The 14,664-nt window shown below is 40.5% G+C and overlaps 1 protein-coding gene across 2 annotated transcripts in view; it reads left to right on the top strand.

The window, feature by feature from the left end:
• Window positions 1-14,664, top strand: part of ccar1 (cell division cycle and apoptosis regulator 1) — a 60,539-nt gene that overhangs the window by 16,686 nt on the left and 29,189 nt on the right. For both annotated transcript variants that reach the window (XM_072239140.1, XM_072239141.1), the window contains exons 7-11: window positions 1,503-1,617; window positions 1,853-2,036; window positions 4,470-4,599; window positions 6,694-6,846; window positions 12,823-13,048. In XM_072239140.1, the coding sequence (XP_072095241.1) occupies window positions 1,503-1,617; window positions 1,853-2,036; window positions 4,470-4,599; window positions 6,694-6,846; window positions 12,823-13,048 (808 nt within the window). The remainder of the gene's footprint in view (window positions 1-1,502; window positions 1,618-1,852; window positions 2,037-4,469; window positions 4,600-6,693; window positions 6,847-12,822; window positions 13,049-14,664) is intronic.

The raw sequence follows: 14,664 nt of genomic DNA, 5'->3' as shown, positions 1-14,664 counted from the left end.
TCTAATTAAAGTTCTGGTTCCTCCAGGATTGCAGGTCTCTCAACTGAAAAAGATAGCGGTGAATGTAAAACTGGACTTCATTTCGTAGAGCACAACACCAGACCTTTCACCCCACCATGTCCACACTGATCTCATTTTACCACATTCTGTCCGTAGCTTTCAATACTTCGGTGATTCAAATACTTGTCAAGTTGTTAAGCCCTAATGGACTTCAACACTTAGTCATGGGCGAAGGGTCAGATGATTGGAAATAGCAGATATTGTCCCTTCAAGAAGCACAGCAGAGATAAGCCAGGTATTTGTAGGCCACTGAATCTTAAGACGATGGCGGGGAACTATTGGAATGTATTCTGAGACCGGATTTATCTTCACTTGGGAAGTCAGGGACTGATTGGGATTGTCAGCATGGTTTTGTTCATAGTAAATCCAACCTCACAAACTTAAATTAATTGGAGAAGGCAAATAAGCATTTTGAAGGAATGCAGTAGATGTTGTCTACACAACTGTTATTAAGGCCTTTGACAAAGTCCTGTTTGGTAGTAAGCAAGTCCAAAGGTGTGGACCTATGGCAGGCTGGAATTGGCTTGCCTGTAGGAGGCAGAGGATAGTGGTTGTCTTTTGCTTTTGTGATTGACATTTGTGACCAGTGAGGTAGCAGAATTATCAGAACACGAGATTCTGCAGACACTGGCAATCCAGAGTAGCATTCACAACAAATTAGAGGGTCCCTGAGGAGTGATTATGAACAGAGGTACCTTGGAGTCCATAGATCTCTGAAAGGAATAACACAGATGGACAATGTGGTGACAAAAGCTTATGAGACACTTGCCTTCACTAGCTGTAGCACAGAATACAAGAGCTGAGACATCATGTAACAGTTTTATAAAACATAGGTTAGATTGCAGCTGGAAGTCTGGTTGCAACATGATAGGAAGAATCAAATTACACTCCAGAGGAGATGCAGCACATGTTCAAAAACCTTAGTAAATGCCATGTAGATAACATCTACTGTACTCCTCTCATCTATACGCTTAGTTACCACCTCAAGTTCAATCAAATTTTAAGGTCATATTTCCTAGATTGGTGCAATATCATTATAAGAAGAGAGACTGGACTGGAGAACTTCAGTTTCCAAGAGATTCGATAGGTTGGACTTGTTTCGCCAGATAGGAGCATGCTGAGTGGGGTCTTGATAGTGCTTTTAAAATAATGGAGGGTATAGATATGGTAGATAGTAATTTTTTAAAAAAAAAAGGTTCTTCCATGATGATGTCTAAGAAGAAGGTATAGGTTAAAAGTGAGTCGTAGGAAATTTGGATGGGATTTCTTTCACTTATAGGGTGGTTACTGTCTGGAATGCGACACCTATAGTTTATTTTTGTCATACTGAAACTATTTTGAGTGCAAGTTTTGAAGAAGCAACTTTCTTTATTAAGCATGTGTGCATGTTAAAACTTTGTGCTTCTGTAATATGTTGACAAGATGTTTCATGTGTACACCAGTGCTGTGAAAGGCAAAGCCCCCCAAGTAGGAGATCGGGTACTGGTGGAAGCTGCTTATAATCCGAACATGCCATTCAAGTGGAATGCACAGCGGATACAGACACTGCCCAATCAGGTATGTTTAGCTTCATGAAGCAAGTTCAAGGATTTGCATTGTATTTTGTGTAGTCCAAATTCTGACTGTAGTTTTGGAGTTCATGTCTCCTCTGCATCTTTCAAAATCTGGTAGAAAACATCTAGTAGCAGCTGGGAGAGAGGATACAGCATGCAAATCAGGAGGTAAAGGCTTTATTTTTTGACTCTGTATTAAAGATCATGTTTCAACTGTGTCTCCTCTTTTGACTTCCTAGAGTCAGACTCAGCCATTGATCAAGACACCTCCAACTGTCATGCAGTCTCTTACACAGCAGCCATATGGAGTCCCGCCACAAGCACAGGCGCAGTCTCTCTTACAGGCTTCCATGGCAGCAGCTCCCCTCACTCCTTTGCTAGGGGCTCAGCCCCAACCTTTACTCCAGCAACCGCAACAGAAACGTAAGTACTTGCAAACCTGATGAAGCATGTAGTACTCAGATTCTGCAACTCGCATAAATCACCTGTGAGCTCTAAAACTTTTAAGGCAGCAAGGTGGCATAGCTGTTAGCGTAATGCTATTACAGAGTCAGCAGCCCAGGTTCAATTCTGCTGCTGTCTGTAAGGAGATTGTACGTTCTCCACATGACTGTGTGGGTTCCCTCCAGGTAGAACAGTTTCTTCCCATGTTCCAAAGGTGTAGGGTTTAGTAGGTTAATTGGCCATATAGACATAATTAGGCAGCACAGGCTTGCTGGTCCGGAAGAGCTTATTACCATGCTATATCTCTAAATAAGATATTTTCATTACTTATAAAAGGGTGTCTGTCATGGTTAGCATTCTGGAGGTCTCTTCCAAAGAATGGTGCTGCAACTTTCCTCCTTGGAATAGTGTCAGTTACTCTAAGTGGCTTAAGAACTTTTAAAGGGGTGATGTAAAAGAGCGAGTGCTATACCCCTAAGATAAATGTTTGGAGGTTTCTGTATTCTGGGAGGCTTTCTCACTGAATTGAGATGACTTGCTTTTACTCCAGTCCTCCATTCCAGATGGAGCTGACTTGCAACCAGTTGACTGTGGCAGAGGTGGGCAGAAGGGATTAATGGAGCACATTAGCAAAAATGACATGACGATCTGCCAGGCTTCCATAACTTATATTTAGTTTGATTTCTGATGCTGAATCTCCCACTTTGAATGGTCAGGTGTAGTGAAGATTTAGCAGCCTGGTTCCATTTGTGGCTGGTTTTCCAAACAGAGATTTGGTAGACGACCTGTATTCTCTAAATTTTGAAGAATAGGAGAAGCTGTCATTGAAACTTACGATGTTCTTGTAGGGTCTGACAGGGTGGATGTTTTCTTTCTCTGATGAGTCCAGCACCAGAGGGTCACAATGTTAGAATCAAATGTAATCGTTAAGACAGATTTCTTCACTGTGATAATTTTTTAGAATTCCCTACTCCGAAGGGCTGTAGCAGCCTATTCATTGAATTCATTCAAAGTGTCTTATTGAATTTATGAATATTAGGCAATCTGTGGATATGAGAGCAGTGAAATAAATGGTGTTGAGGTAGAAGATCAGGTATGTACTAGATGAATGGCAAAGCAGACCTATAAACCAAATGGTGTTCTTTGTATTTCTTATGTTAAGAACGTTGTTTTTAGAAAGTTTTGAAGCATTTCTTCTATTTCATCGATGTTTTTGCAGTGACAGCTTGGCAAAGAATATCTGTTTCAGGAGATTACTGTCAAACATATAAATGAGTTGGCAAAGTATAACTTACTGCCCGTCACACCGCTGGCACTTAGAGCAGCAATGAAGGTCTTCCATCTCTGTCTGTCCTTGGCCATCTTCTACATCATGTCCCAGCTGTCTTGACGATGGAGTTGGCCTCTCTTCTTATTATGTACCCAATCCATCTCCCAACACGTCCTTGTGATTGTGGCCACATCGTCTTCATGACACTGAAGGAGTAGGGCATGGTTACAGATCTTTCTTGGTCAGAAGGCACTGAGGATCTTCCAGAGGTTCATGGTGTGAAATGACAAAGCTTGATAAAGTATAGACAGAGCCTCAGTGCTGAGTGTAATCATAGGAAAGCATGCACACTTATTCAGTCAGTGGAATTGGAGAATTTAGCTAGGCAATTTTGTTGGCACTTAAAGTTATACAGCAGGTAAACAGTGCTTTGGCCCAACATGTTTAAGCCAACCATGTTACCTAACCAAGTCCCATTTGCCTGCATTTGGTTCACATCCCTCCAAACTTTTATATCCATAAACCTGTCCAAGTGTCTTCTAAACATTGTAATTGTGCCTCCTTCCACTACTTCCTCTGGCAGCTCAGTACAAACACTCACCATCTACTGTATATATGGAACAACTCGCTCCTCAGGTCCTTAAATCTTTTTCATCTTGTCAAGCAATGCCCTCTAGTTTTAGATGCCTCTAAAAGAGACTGATCTTCCTTTCTTTCAATACCTTTAATGATTTTATAAAACTCTTTAAGGTTGGCCTTTGGCTGCCTCTGTTTCAAGAAATATAGTCCCATGCTATCTAGTTTTTCCTTGTAAGTCAAGTCCCAGCAGTATCCCGTGGAGGGAAATGGGCATTTTGGGCGACACCTTTCACCAGGACTAAAAGAGTAGAGAGGAGATGGCAAGTTTAAAGAGGCATGCTGTAGCTGGATTGTTTGATTGGCAAGATGGGGGTACAACAGTAGCTCAGAGAGGTTATAAATGGTCATGACGAAGGGGATGCAGTTGATGGAATCTGATGAGAAAGGATAAGAAGGAAATTGAAGAATTCAGTGTTCATGCTTTTGGAAAAGATGTCATTTCAGAAGCAGTAGTTCGTTTGAAATCTAAATCTTGCAATTTTCTATTTGTTTTCTGATTGCAGCTGGGTTGTTGCAGCCTCCTGTGCGAGTCATGCCACAGCCGCAACCTATGAGAAGGGTTGAGCCACCATCCAGGTTCATAGCTCGGCATGAGAGATTGGAAATATCATTAACGAGGAAAGATGAAAGAAGGTACAGTGGCAGATTACAGTATACGATAAAACTCTATTAGGCCAGCACTCTGCTGCCAAAGTAGCAGGTTTTATAGACTATTAATACTCCAAAGCGCTTTTAATTCACGCTTATTTTCATTTGGTAAAGAGAATAATAAATTTTTTAATGAACCCAAAAGAAAACCTGGGAAACAAGGCGCTCATAAATTTCAGGGAAATCGAATAAGGGAAGTTTCAGGGGAGCATGGTGAACCAAGTCCCCAATGAGTGGAAGAGAGCATGAGAACTTGGTTCCTTCTGTGAGTGGAGGGAGCCCAGTGTGGAATCGCCACGCAGTGAGCCCATGCCAAACCTTTGAGGTTTCCACATGGTTCGCCAGTGAGTTATTGGAGCTTTTCTTTATTTGGCTCATATCACCTCTGTTTTGTTTTTACTCCCTGTTGCATTAAATAGTGAATTAGTAAGAGTAATACATGGTACAAAATGTTTCAGATTTAGTCAAAATTGAGTTTATGGTCATATGAGCAAGTACAGTTATGCAGAGGTGCAATAGGAAAAACTTCCAGACACATAGTATTGTGAAAGAGGCATTCACAAGAAAAACATAAACTAAGAATAAATTACATACTTTTTTTTTTACAACTAAACCAAAGTGTCAATTTTAGTGTCAACACAGTGTGTTGCTAAACTATGGTGATGAGGATTTTGCCAGTTGGTTCAAGAACTGATTGGTTGAAGGGAAGTAGCCGTATTGAACCTAATGGTGTGGAATTTAGGCACCTCTTGGCCAACAGTAGCTGTGAAAAGATGGAATGGCCCACATGTGGGGTATTTGCTAAATGTTGCCTTCTTGAGGTAGTGTTTCCTGCAGATAATACTATTTATGGGGAATCATGGCCCACTACTTGTTATTCTGTGCATTCAAATTGCCATACTAGACCACGATGCAATCAGTCATATTTTCAACAGTACATCTGCAAAAGCTTGCTAGTGTTTGATGACAAGCCAAGCCTCCTCAACTTCAAAAGAAAGTAAAAGCACTGATAGACTTTCCTTGTGATCGTATCTGTGTGCCGGACCCAGGACAGATCATCCCATTTGTAAACACCCAGAAATCTAAAGCTGCTCACTCTCCACTGCCAAATTCTCAATGTAAACTGGCGCATATTCGCCCTCTTCTCCCATAAATGCCGGAAATCTTGAGCAACATATGCAAAACACTGGAGGAACTCAGCAGGTCAGGCAATATCTGTGATGACGAGCAGTCGGCGTTTCAGGCTGTGACCCTTTATCAGAACTGGGAAGGTGGGAGGGAGGGGAAAGAGTACAAGCTGTTAGGAGATAGAAGAAACCAGGTGAGGTGGAAAGTGGGTGTGTGGGAAGGGGGATGAAGTAAGAGGTAGAGAGAGAATAGCAGGAAGAGGCTGAAAAAGAAGGAAACTTGATAGGAGAGGACAGTTGAGCATAGTAGAAAGGGAGGGAAGAGTTGTTTTGTTGAAATTTAAGGAAGACATTTTTGCTGTACAACCAAACCCAGAGACCTATTTTGCTGTTTCAGTGCTGTCTGTGATTTGTCCACAGCCAGATCATAAGTGAATTTGAAGATGGAATTAGAGCTGTGCTTAGCCAGACTGTCATGTGTATAAGCAGTAGAGCAGGGGGCTAAGCATGCAGCCTTGAGATACACTTGTGTTGATGGTCAGCACGGAGATGTTACAAATCCTTGCAATTGATGTCTGCCAATGAGGAAGTCAGTATCCGGTTGCAACGGGAGGTATGGAGGCTGAGGTCTTGAAAGTTGATGAGTTAGGATGGAATGATCGTACTGAATGGCGAGCTGCAGTCCATGAACAGCAGCCTCGTCAGTAAATAGGGCAATCCTATGCCCTCAATGAATAGGAAAAATGTCCTGGGACTTTATTTCAGATCACAATTTAACAAAACAGATCAATATTTAACAAAACAGTTTTGTTTAGTGATACCCAAAAGAAGAGGGGCATTTTTGACACAGTGGCCTGGGCTTGGAGCACAATGTATCACTTCATCTAGCAGATCTGAGTGAATGGCAAAAAGTTTGTACAAAATAAATCTTCCTGTCTTATTTCTCTTGCAGAGACCGAGACAGAAGGCGTTCACGTGACCGGTCACCCCAGCGCAAACGATCCCGAGAGCGCTCACCACGTCGAGAGAGAGACAGATCGCCTAGAAGGCAGAGACGCACTGCTTCTCGCTATACTGTACAATTTTCGAAGTTTTCCCTGGATTGGTATGTGCACATCTGATTAGAAATTTATTGTTGACTGTAGTCCTCCCAATTATAGTCCCTGTTAGCTGTTTAAACCTTTCTGTGTCATCGTATCTTATTTCACCCGTTTCCTCCCTCCCTAATTACTTCAATACTACCTAACCTTATGATTCTCTATTTTTTGCCTCTTCTTTGATATTTCCATTGGGTAAAGCATATGCTTTTCAAATCCAGTATTTCCTGACTAGCTCTTCAAGCATGCACTTACTCTGCTCAGTTACAAGCAGAAATCTTCATTTCTGCAGTGCATCTTCTCTCCTGCAGTTGTTCACCCAGTCCATCTGTAGGTACGATTTTGCCAGTTTGTTTCCAATCCATCTTAACCCAGCTCTGACCCTTTTGTGGGTCAGCTGCCAACCCTCTCACTTCCATGTGAATCTCCTTTCAAAATATCTGGTCAGTTGAAGATGGCCCTTGCCATGAGCTTTTTGTTTTAAGATTGACAGATAAATTTCCCTAAGTGAACTGTTCCAAGTCCATATATGGTGTGCTACATCTAATCTTCTATCATTATCAACGCTTACCAAATCCTCAAAAGAAATCAATTAATTACATATGACCTGGTAACAAATCCCAGTGGTCTGTCCTTGATTAATCATTGCCTCTCCAGTTTCTCTCCATGACCACCATTTTAGTGGATGTTGAGATAAATTTCTCCAGATACTGTTCCCCTGCTTCATCAAATGCCTTCTTTCCAACATGAAGTTGGAAGAGAACATTTTGACTGAGGATCACACAATGTTCGATTCCACGTAAAGCAGGAAAATGTTTATGTATCTTGTTCATCTTTTTTGGGAATCACCACATATAGAATCTCGTCCTGTGGTGGTAAGAACATAAGAAGTAGGAGTTGGCCATCTACCCATAGATCCTGCTCTGCCATTCAATAAGATCATGGCCAATCTGGTCATGAACTCAGCTCCACCTGCCTAGCTACCTTTTCCCTGTAACCCTTAATTCACTACTTTGCAAAAATCTATGTCACTGTGTTTTAAGTATACTTAATGAGGTAACCCCTACTGTTTCCCTGGGCAGAGATTCACTACTGTCTGGGGGAAAATGTTTCCCCTAATCTCCATCCTAAGTCTACTCCTCTGAATCTTGAGGTTGTGTCCCCTAGTTCTAGTCTCACCTACCAATGGAAACCACTTTCCTGCTTCTGTATTATCTATCCCTTTCATAATTTTTTAAGACCATAGGGGATAAGCTCCCACTACCTGTTAAATGCTTCTAATGGTGTATGTCTCAAATAACCTCTGACACCGAATCAAGTTCCTGGCCTTTATGTGTGGCTTAGCAACTACGCCCAGTGGAACTGTTTCTGCTGACAGGAGAAGGGGCAAAGGCAGGCTACCGGTGCCTTAAAACCAGTCATTTCAGGCAGATAAGGCTCGTCAGCCATGGTTGGCAGCTCATCGAGGAGGAGGAAAACTCTGATCTCAAACCTTTGCTGCCTTGCAGCTATATCCACTTATGGGAAAGGATTCGGGAGGAAACCCCAAAGAAAAAATCCAGAGCTAAGGCAATCCTATGTTAAATTCAATGCTGACTGGCAATTTCTACGATGCTCACTGGTGCAAACTGTATGGGTCTCTGCTGTTCCTTTGGATTCATCAGCTGCATGGAGAGGGAGAGCCTGCTGCATGGACAAAAGCTTGCTTTCCATATCATACTGCCCTGGCTTGCTTATCTCACAGACAGTTAAGATACAATATCCATGGTTGACCCCGGCCTCGTAAGGTATAGGAGCAGAATCAGGCCATTTAGCCCATTAAGTCTGCTTCCAAATTCAATCATGGCTGATTTAGTTTCTCTCTCAATGTCATACTCTTGCTCTCTCCCCATAACCTTTGATGCCCTTACTAGTTAGAGGATATCAATTCAATTCAAGTTTAGTTGTCTTTCAACCATACATAAATACTCAATACAGCCAAACGAGACAGTGTTGTCAAGATGCAAAACACATTACCAATAGTCAACACACCAGACAGCAAGCAGAAATGGTATCACAGTCACAGAATGAGAGTCCCAAAACTCGCATTATCAAACCACAATAGAGCCAGTCTCCCACTGAGTGAGTACTAGGGGGCAACAGTGCCTCCAGACTGAACGCCACACACATTGCCCTGGTAGAGCACGCTGGCCCTTAAACTCCTCCCCAGCGGTACCGTGGCTTAATGCTCAGACCTCGCACATACGAGACAACAAACCCATATAGAATATCAGTAAAATACAGCAACATAGAATGCGCATGTATCAGTCTCCACTTCAATTATACCCAATGACATGGTCTCCATGGCCTCCTATGGCAATGAATTCCATGGATTCATCACATTCTAGCTGAAGAAATTCCACTTTATTTGTTCTAAAGGGACGTTCTTCTGAAACATCATCACTCCCATCTCCCTCTACACAGTAGCTTCCTGCAGTTTTTTTTTGCCACTTAAGCAATAATGTCACCTTCTATTTTTCCTTCCAAGGTAGATGATTTACCAATATTGCACTTCATCTGCCAGATTCTCGCCCACTTATTTAACCAATATGCAAACTCTTTGCAGTTTCCTTTTCCACTCAATTTAGTGTGATCAGCAAACCTATATATACTACAGTGGTTCCCTCTTCCAAAGCATTAATGTATATCGTGATCAGTTGTAGGCCCAGCATTGACCCTTGCAGTACCCCACTCACCACTGATTCCTAGCCAGAGAAACATCTATTTATCCCAAGTCTCTGCCTTCTATTGGTTAATAGATCTTAATCCACGCTAATACCTTACCTTCAACTCCATACATCCTTGCCTTTAACAAAAGTGTTGCTGTCCCACATAGCAATGTATCTTTCCACATTTGTGTTGTTTAACATCCACCTTCTAATTCTAATTTGTCAGGCTGTTTGATGTCCTACAAAGGCTGAGCACAACATTTCTCCAATGAAGTACTGGAAAGTGAAGAGACCTTGGGCCCCTTCACCAACTCAATTCCCTGGTTCATTCTTCAAACTGATAACTATCTGAAACTGATTACTTGCAGTCTTGATGTTATGTTTGTCTAACAGCCTGTCCTGAAACCCAATTATGGAACTTGAAACTGTCAAGAGGGCAGAGGTGTTTTTTTTGAGAATAGTTACTTTGTTTTCAATTTTCCTTATTCATTTGTTTTTTTGTTCTAACTTTAACTTGGGTGTAAACCAAAATCAGTAAGGTCTAAAATAAAGTACAAAACAATAGTGCTTCAAGGATGAGTTTGTTGCTCTAGTTGCAGCCAAATATCGTTACTCTGGAAAATCTATCATGTTTTATTTTATGAACTGTTACACAGCTAAAAACAGAGTTCACAGCCTTCACAGCCTTCAACTATCTGGCATTTCTAGTCCATGCAAGATCAAAAGATATTTAGAAACATAGAAAACCTACAGCACAATACAGGCCCTTCAACCCACAATGCTATGCAGAAATTACCTAGGGTTACCCATAGCCCTCTATTTTTCTAAGCACCATGTACCTATCCAGGAGTCTCGTAAAAGACCCTATTGTACCCGTCTCCTCCACCATCGCTGGCAGCCTATTCCACACACCCACCACTCTGCATTTTTAAAAAAAACAATTTACCCCTGACATCTCCTCTGTGCTTACTTCCAAGCACCTTAAAACTGTGCCTTCTCATGCTAGCCATTTCAGCCCTGGGAAAAAGTCTCTGACTATCCACGTGATATTATTGACTTATTTTGCAGTTGAGAGACTCCTTGGGTTTTAAGCATTTATTCAAGGAACTTTTACTTAAGTTTGATCTAAATGCAAATGCTCTGAGCTGTAAACAACAGGAATTCTGCAGATGCTGGAAATTCAAGCAACACACCAGCGTTCACCAGCAACTTTTATGTGTGTTGCTCTGAGCTGTTTTTGGTTTAAAGATTTTGCTTTCTCTCACTGCTTTTTACCAAAATATAAGAACATCTTGTGCCCTAAACAATTTTGCGTACTCTGTTTGCTCCTGCTGAAACCAGGAACATTTGGTAGTCAAGCCTCTTATATTTTATCAATTACTAGGGAGTACTGAGAGCGCACCAGCTTTTGTATGAGTCATTTAATCAGGCCACCATCTCTCCTCATTAGTACATTCAAAAGATATACTGTTCGAAGAAAAGCTTTTGGGTTCTTTCTGGTCTTCTAGTTAATAATTGTCTTTCACTACAGATTATTAGTACTAAATTTTATTCTTTGTCCTGCATTTGGGCTCTTGTTTTGAAATATGTAGCATAATTTTTAACAACAAGCCCATTCGAAAAAGTTAACAATTGAGGTCATGACACATTTACATTAGTTCAGGGTCTTGCTTTATTTAGATTAGATAGTTTATTCTTACATGTCTGGTGGAGAATCAGGATTTGATGATACATTGTTAAACTCATGGGTTTTAGGAGTGAAGGAGTTTTGGGAAAAGTATACTCAAAGATTATGATACAGGGTTTAAGTATTTTGAGAGCATTGCCTTGACCTGAAGTGGGACTAGTAAAGGTTAATGGAGAGGGGATTCTTCAATTAATGTATAATACACAGACCAGCAGCATTCTGGGCTTCACCAGTATTATGGTTAGAAGTATTTGAAAAGACATCAGGAGATTCAGAGTTTCCCTATGTTTTAAAAAAAAAGTAGGTGATGTTGTGAGCCTAGAAAAAATAGTTATTTAAGCTTATCTTTTTCAAAAATGTTGAGAATTCAATTTAGTTAAAACTATCACAGTGGTTGCCATTCGCTGCAAATCAGAATCCTCCAAGTTGAAGAAATCTGTAAATTGCTCATCTTCATGAAGCAAAAATTTGGGACATAGAACCATGGAGCCCGGGACCAAACCTCCGTCCACGTGTGTGTTGACCATGATGCCAATTTATACCTACATGTGATCTACCTCTCTTCACCCCCTGCGTGCCTGTCTAAATGTCTCTTAACCATTGCGATCATATCTGCATCCACCACCTTCCCTATCAGTATGTCCTAGGTGCTGAGCATTGTCCTTTAAACTTCCTATTTCTATTAAGTCACACCTCAGTCTCTAACACTCCATGGAGAACAATTTAAGTTTATCCAATTTCTCCTTTTGGTTCATGTACTCTAAACTAGGCAGCATCATGGCGAACCTCTTCTGTACCACCTTCTGAACTTTTGTCCTTTCTGTATTGTAGAGATGAGAATTGCACTCAATACTCTTAATGTGGACTACCCATAGTTTTATATAGTTGTAACATGACTTCCTATTCTTTAGATTGAATCCTCTATACCATATGCCACCTTTACTATGTGCTTGTGTTGTCACTTTCAGAGTGCTGTGGACGTATCCCAGGATTCCTCTGTACGAGGGTCCTGCCATTTGCTGAATGCTTCCTCGTTTATATTTGACCTCCAAAATTTGACAAGCCCAGATTAAAGTTGATTTTTTTTCACCCCATTTCTAACTAATCTATCCTTTGACAACCCTCGTTTTCCACAACTCTCCTAGTTTCTATGTCATCTGTAAACCTATTATTGGTGCACTAGCATTTTTATTTAAATTAATTATGTTTACCACGAACCACACAGATTTTGCGGAATAGCACTGGTCACGGACTTCCAGTTAGATTAACATTCTTCCATTACTACCCTCTGTCATCTATGGCCAAGCTAATTTTGAGTCCGGTTTACCAAGTCTCTGATCATGTGAACCCTCCAAAGGCTTGAGGTGAAACAACTAGTTCAACCCAGACCATTAAATTGTCTGGATTTTAGGTATTAGAAAATAAAAGAAGCAACCTAAGTTGTGAAATATAGAATTAAAAAGCAAAATAAAATACTGATGGTAGGAATTTTAAAATAAGTTAGAAAACACTGGAAATATATAGCAGTTCAGGTATATAGCAGGTAGAGATTGTTTCATTGAACTTTTTCCTTTTTATTTTGGTTGCAGTACGTCCTGTGACATGATGGAGCTTCGCCGCCGGTATCAGAATCTTTACATCCCGAGTGATTTCTTTGACACTCAGTTCACTTGGGTCGATGCTTTTCTTCTCAATAGACCATTTCAGCTTGGAAACCAGTGCAATTTCCATATCATGCACAAAGAGGTGGACCCTCTGGAAAAAATCACAGCAGTGCTTGACCCACCTGACGCAGACCATATGTACAGCGCAAAGGTTTGTCTTTTTTTCCAACTTTCTCTATTGCTTTCTATTATTCTCTGAAAGTTTATGATAGCTTTATTGAAAACAGAATTATATTGTTGTGCAAAGATTGATTCCATCTCACCTGTGGATGATGGTAAACCATTCATAAAATCATAGTAATTTATGGCACATAAGGAAGCCATTTCTTCATTATTTTCGAGTCAATCCTAAATCATTCTTGCCCCATAGACTCTGAGTTTACAGCTTTTTTGGTGTCCATCCAGGAATTTCTTAAACCTCACCTGCTCCTTCAAGATTATAAACCTCTACAAAGGGAAATGTGTCCTTTCTGATTAGGATTTTGACTGGAAGTGTTGACAATCCCTCTTTTCGACTCCCCCACCCCACCACAGATGCCAAGGAGTTTGTTGCTGCTTTCAGGCTAATCATATCTCAGCAAACCTCAAGCAAAAATTTTCCTGAGGCTCTTATTTCAAGCTAAATAACCTCAGATAACCTTGGCCTCAATAGTCTGTCCTCAAATTATAGTTCTTCAGTCATGGAAATGTTTTTGCAAATTTCCCCTGCATCTAGTTTGGTATTGCCAGTTTTATTAACATCATATTTTTTGATTATGGCCCCTTCATTAGGATCTCTATCACATAACTTGTAACAGGTGTGTGGTACTGCTGCGCTCTAGTCAATAAAATTCCTGTGAACCATTGCCATTTGCTTTCAGTGACTAAATCATCTTTCAATATAATTTTCCTCTTCACCTTTTACATTCTTAGTCGATGTGTCATGTAGAACTTGGTCAGATCCTTTGCTAAGATCATTACCTGCAATATCATACACTTTATTACAAACTGCTTTCTACCTCCTCCAAAAACTCAAAGGGTAGTCTTTCTCAACTGAAATTTGTGCTGGCTATTTTCTTAACCTGTACTTCTGCAAATGCTGATTTGTGCTGTACAGCAGAACTTTTTCTAACAGTTTGTCACTCTCATTGTTGGACTGATTGTCCTTTTGGTTATTCAGTCTGTCTCTTTCTCCCACAACAATCTTATTCATTTGGCATCACACTGTAGCTAAAGAGCACTCAAAATTGATATTCAGAGCATTGCCCTTCTCAGTGTCTGGAGAACATACTGTTTATGGCTGAAGATATGCGTTGTATTTATAATTGTAGAAAAATTATTGGTCTGATTGAAATTGAACGCAGAATTGAATTGAAAGCAATTTCTGACCTACCATGGCAGCCAATTCCCTGGTGTGTACTTCTGTTGTACTACAGAAAAATCAGCCATATAAACATATCGGATAGTTTCGTGGAAGTTCCTGAAAGATTCTGCCTTTCAAAGGCTAAATAAGATATTTTTTTACTCTTTTTCAAAAAAAACCAGATCTGTAAAAACTGAATTTGGTAAAGTAAATGTAAATAAGTTAGTTGCACATGAGTCCTAAACTAGGTATGATCAAGGTATTTTCAGTAGAAAATTTAAGAGGGAACTTTGCCAGGAAGTGATTAGAATATGCAACGTACAGCCAAATAGGAAGCACAAAAGATATGGTTAATCGAATTTAGATAATTCCTTACGGAGATGAGGAAGGAAAAGCAATTTATGCTGAACATGAGATCAAGTAAT

This window comes from Mobula birostris, chromosome 21, assembly GCF_030028105.1.
Source record: "Mobula birostris isolate sMobBir1 chromosome 21, sMobBir1.hap1, whole genome shotgun sequence".
In the NCBI taxonomy this organism is placed as follows: Eukaryota; Metazoa; Chordata; class Chondrichthyes; order Myliobatiformes; family Myliobatidae; genus Mobula; species Mobula birostris.
This window is presented reverse-complemented; position numbering and strand designations above follow the sequence as displayed.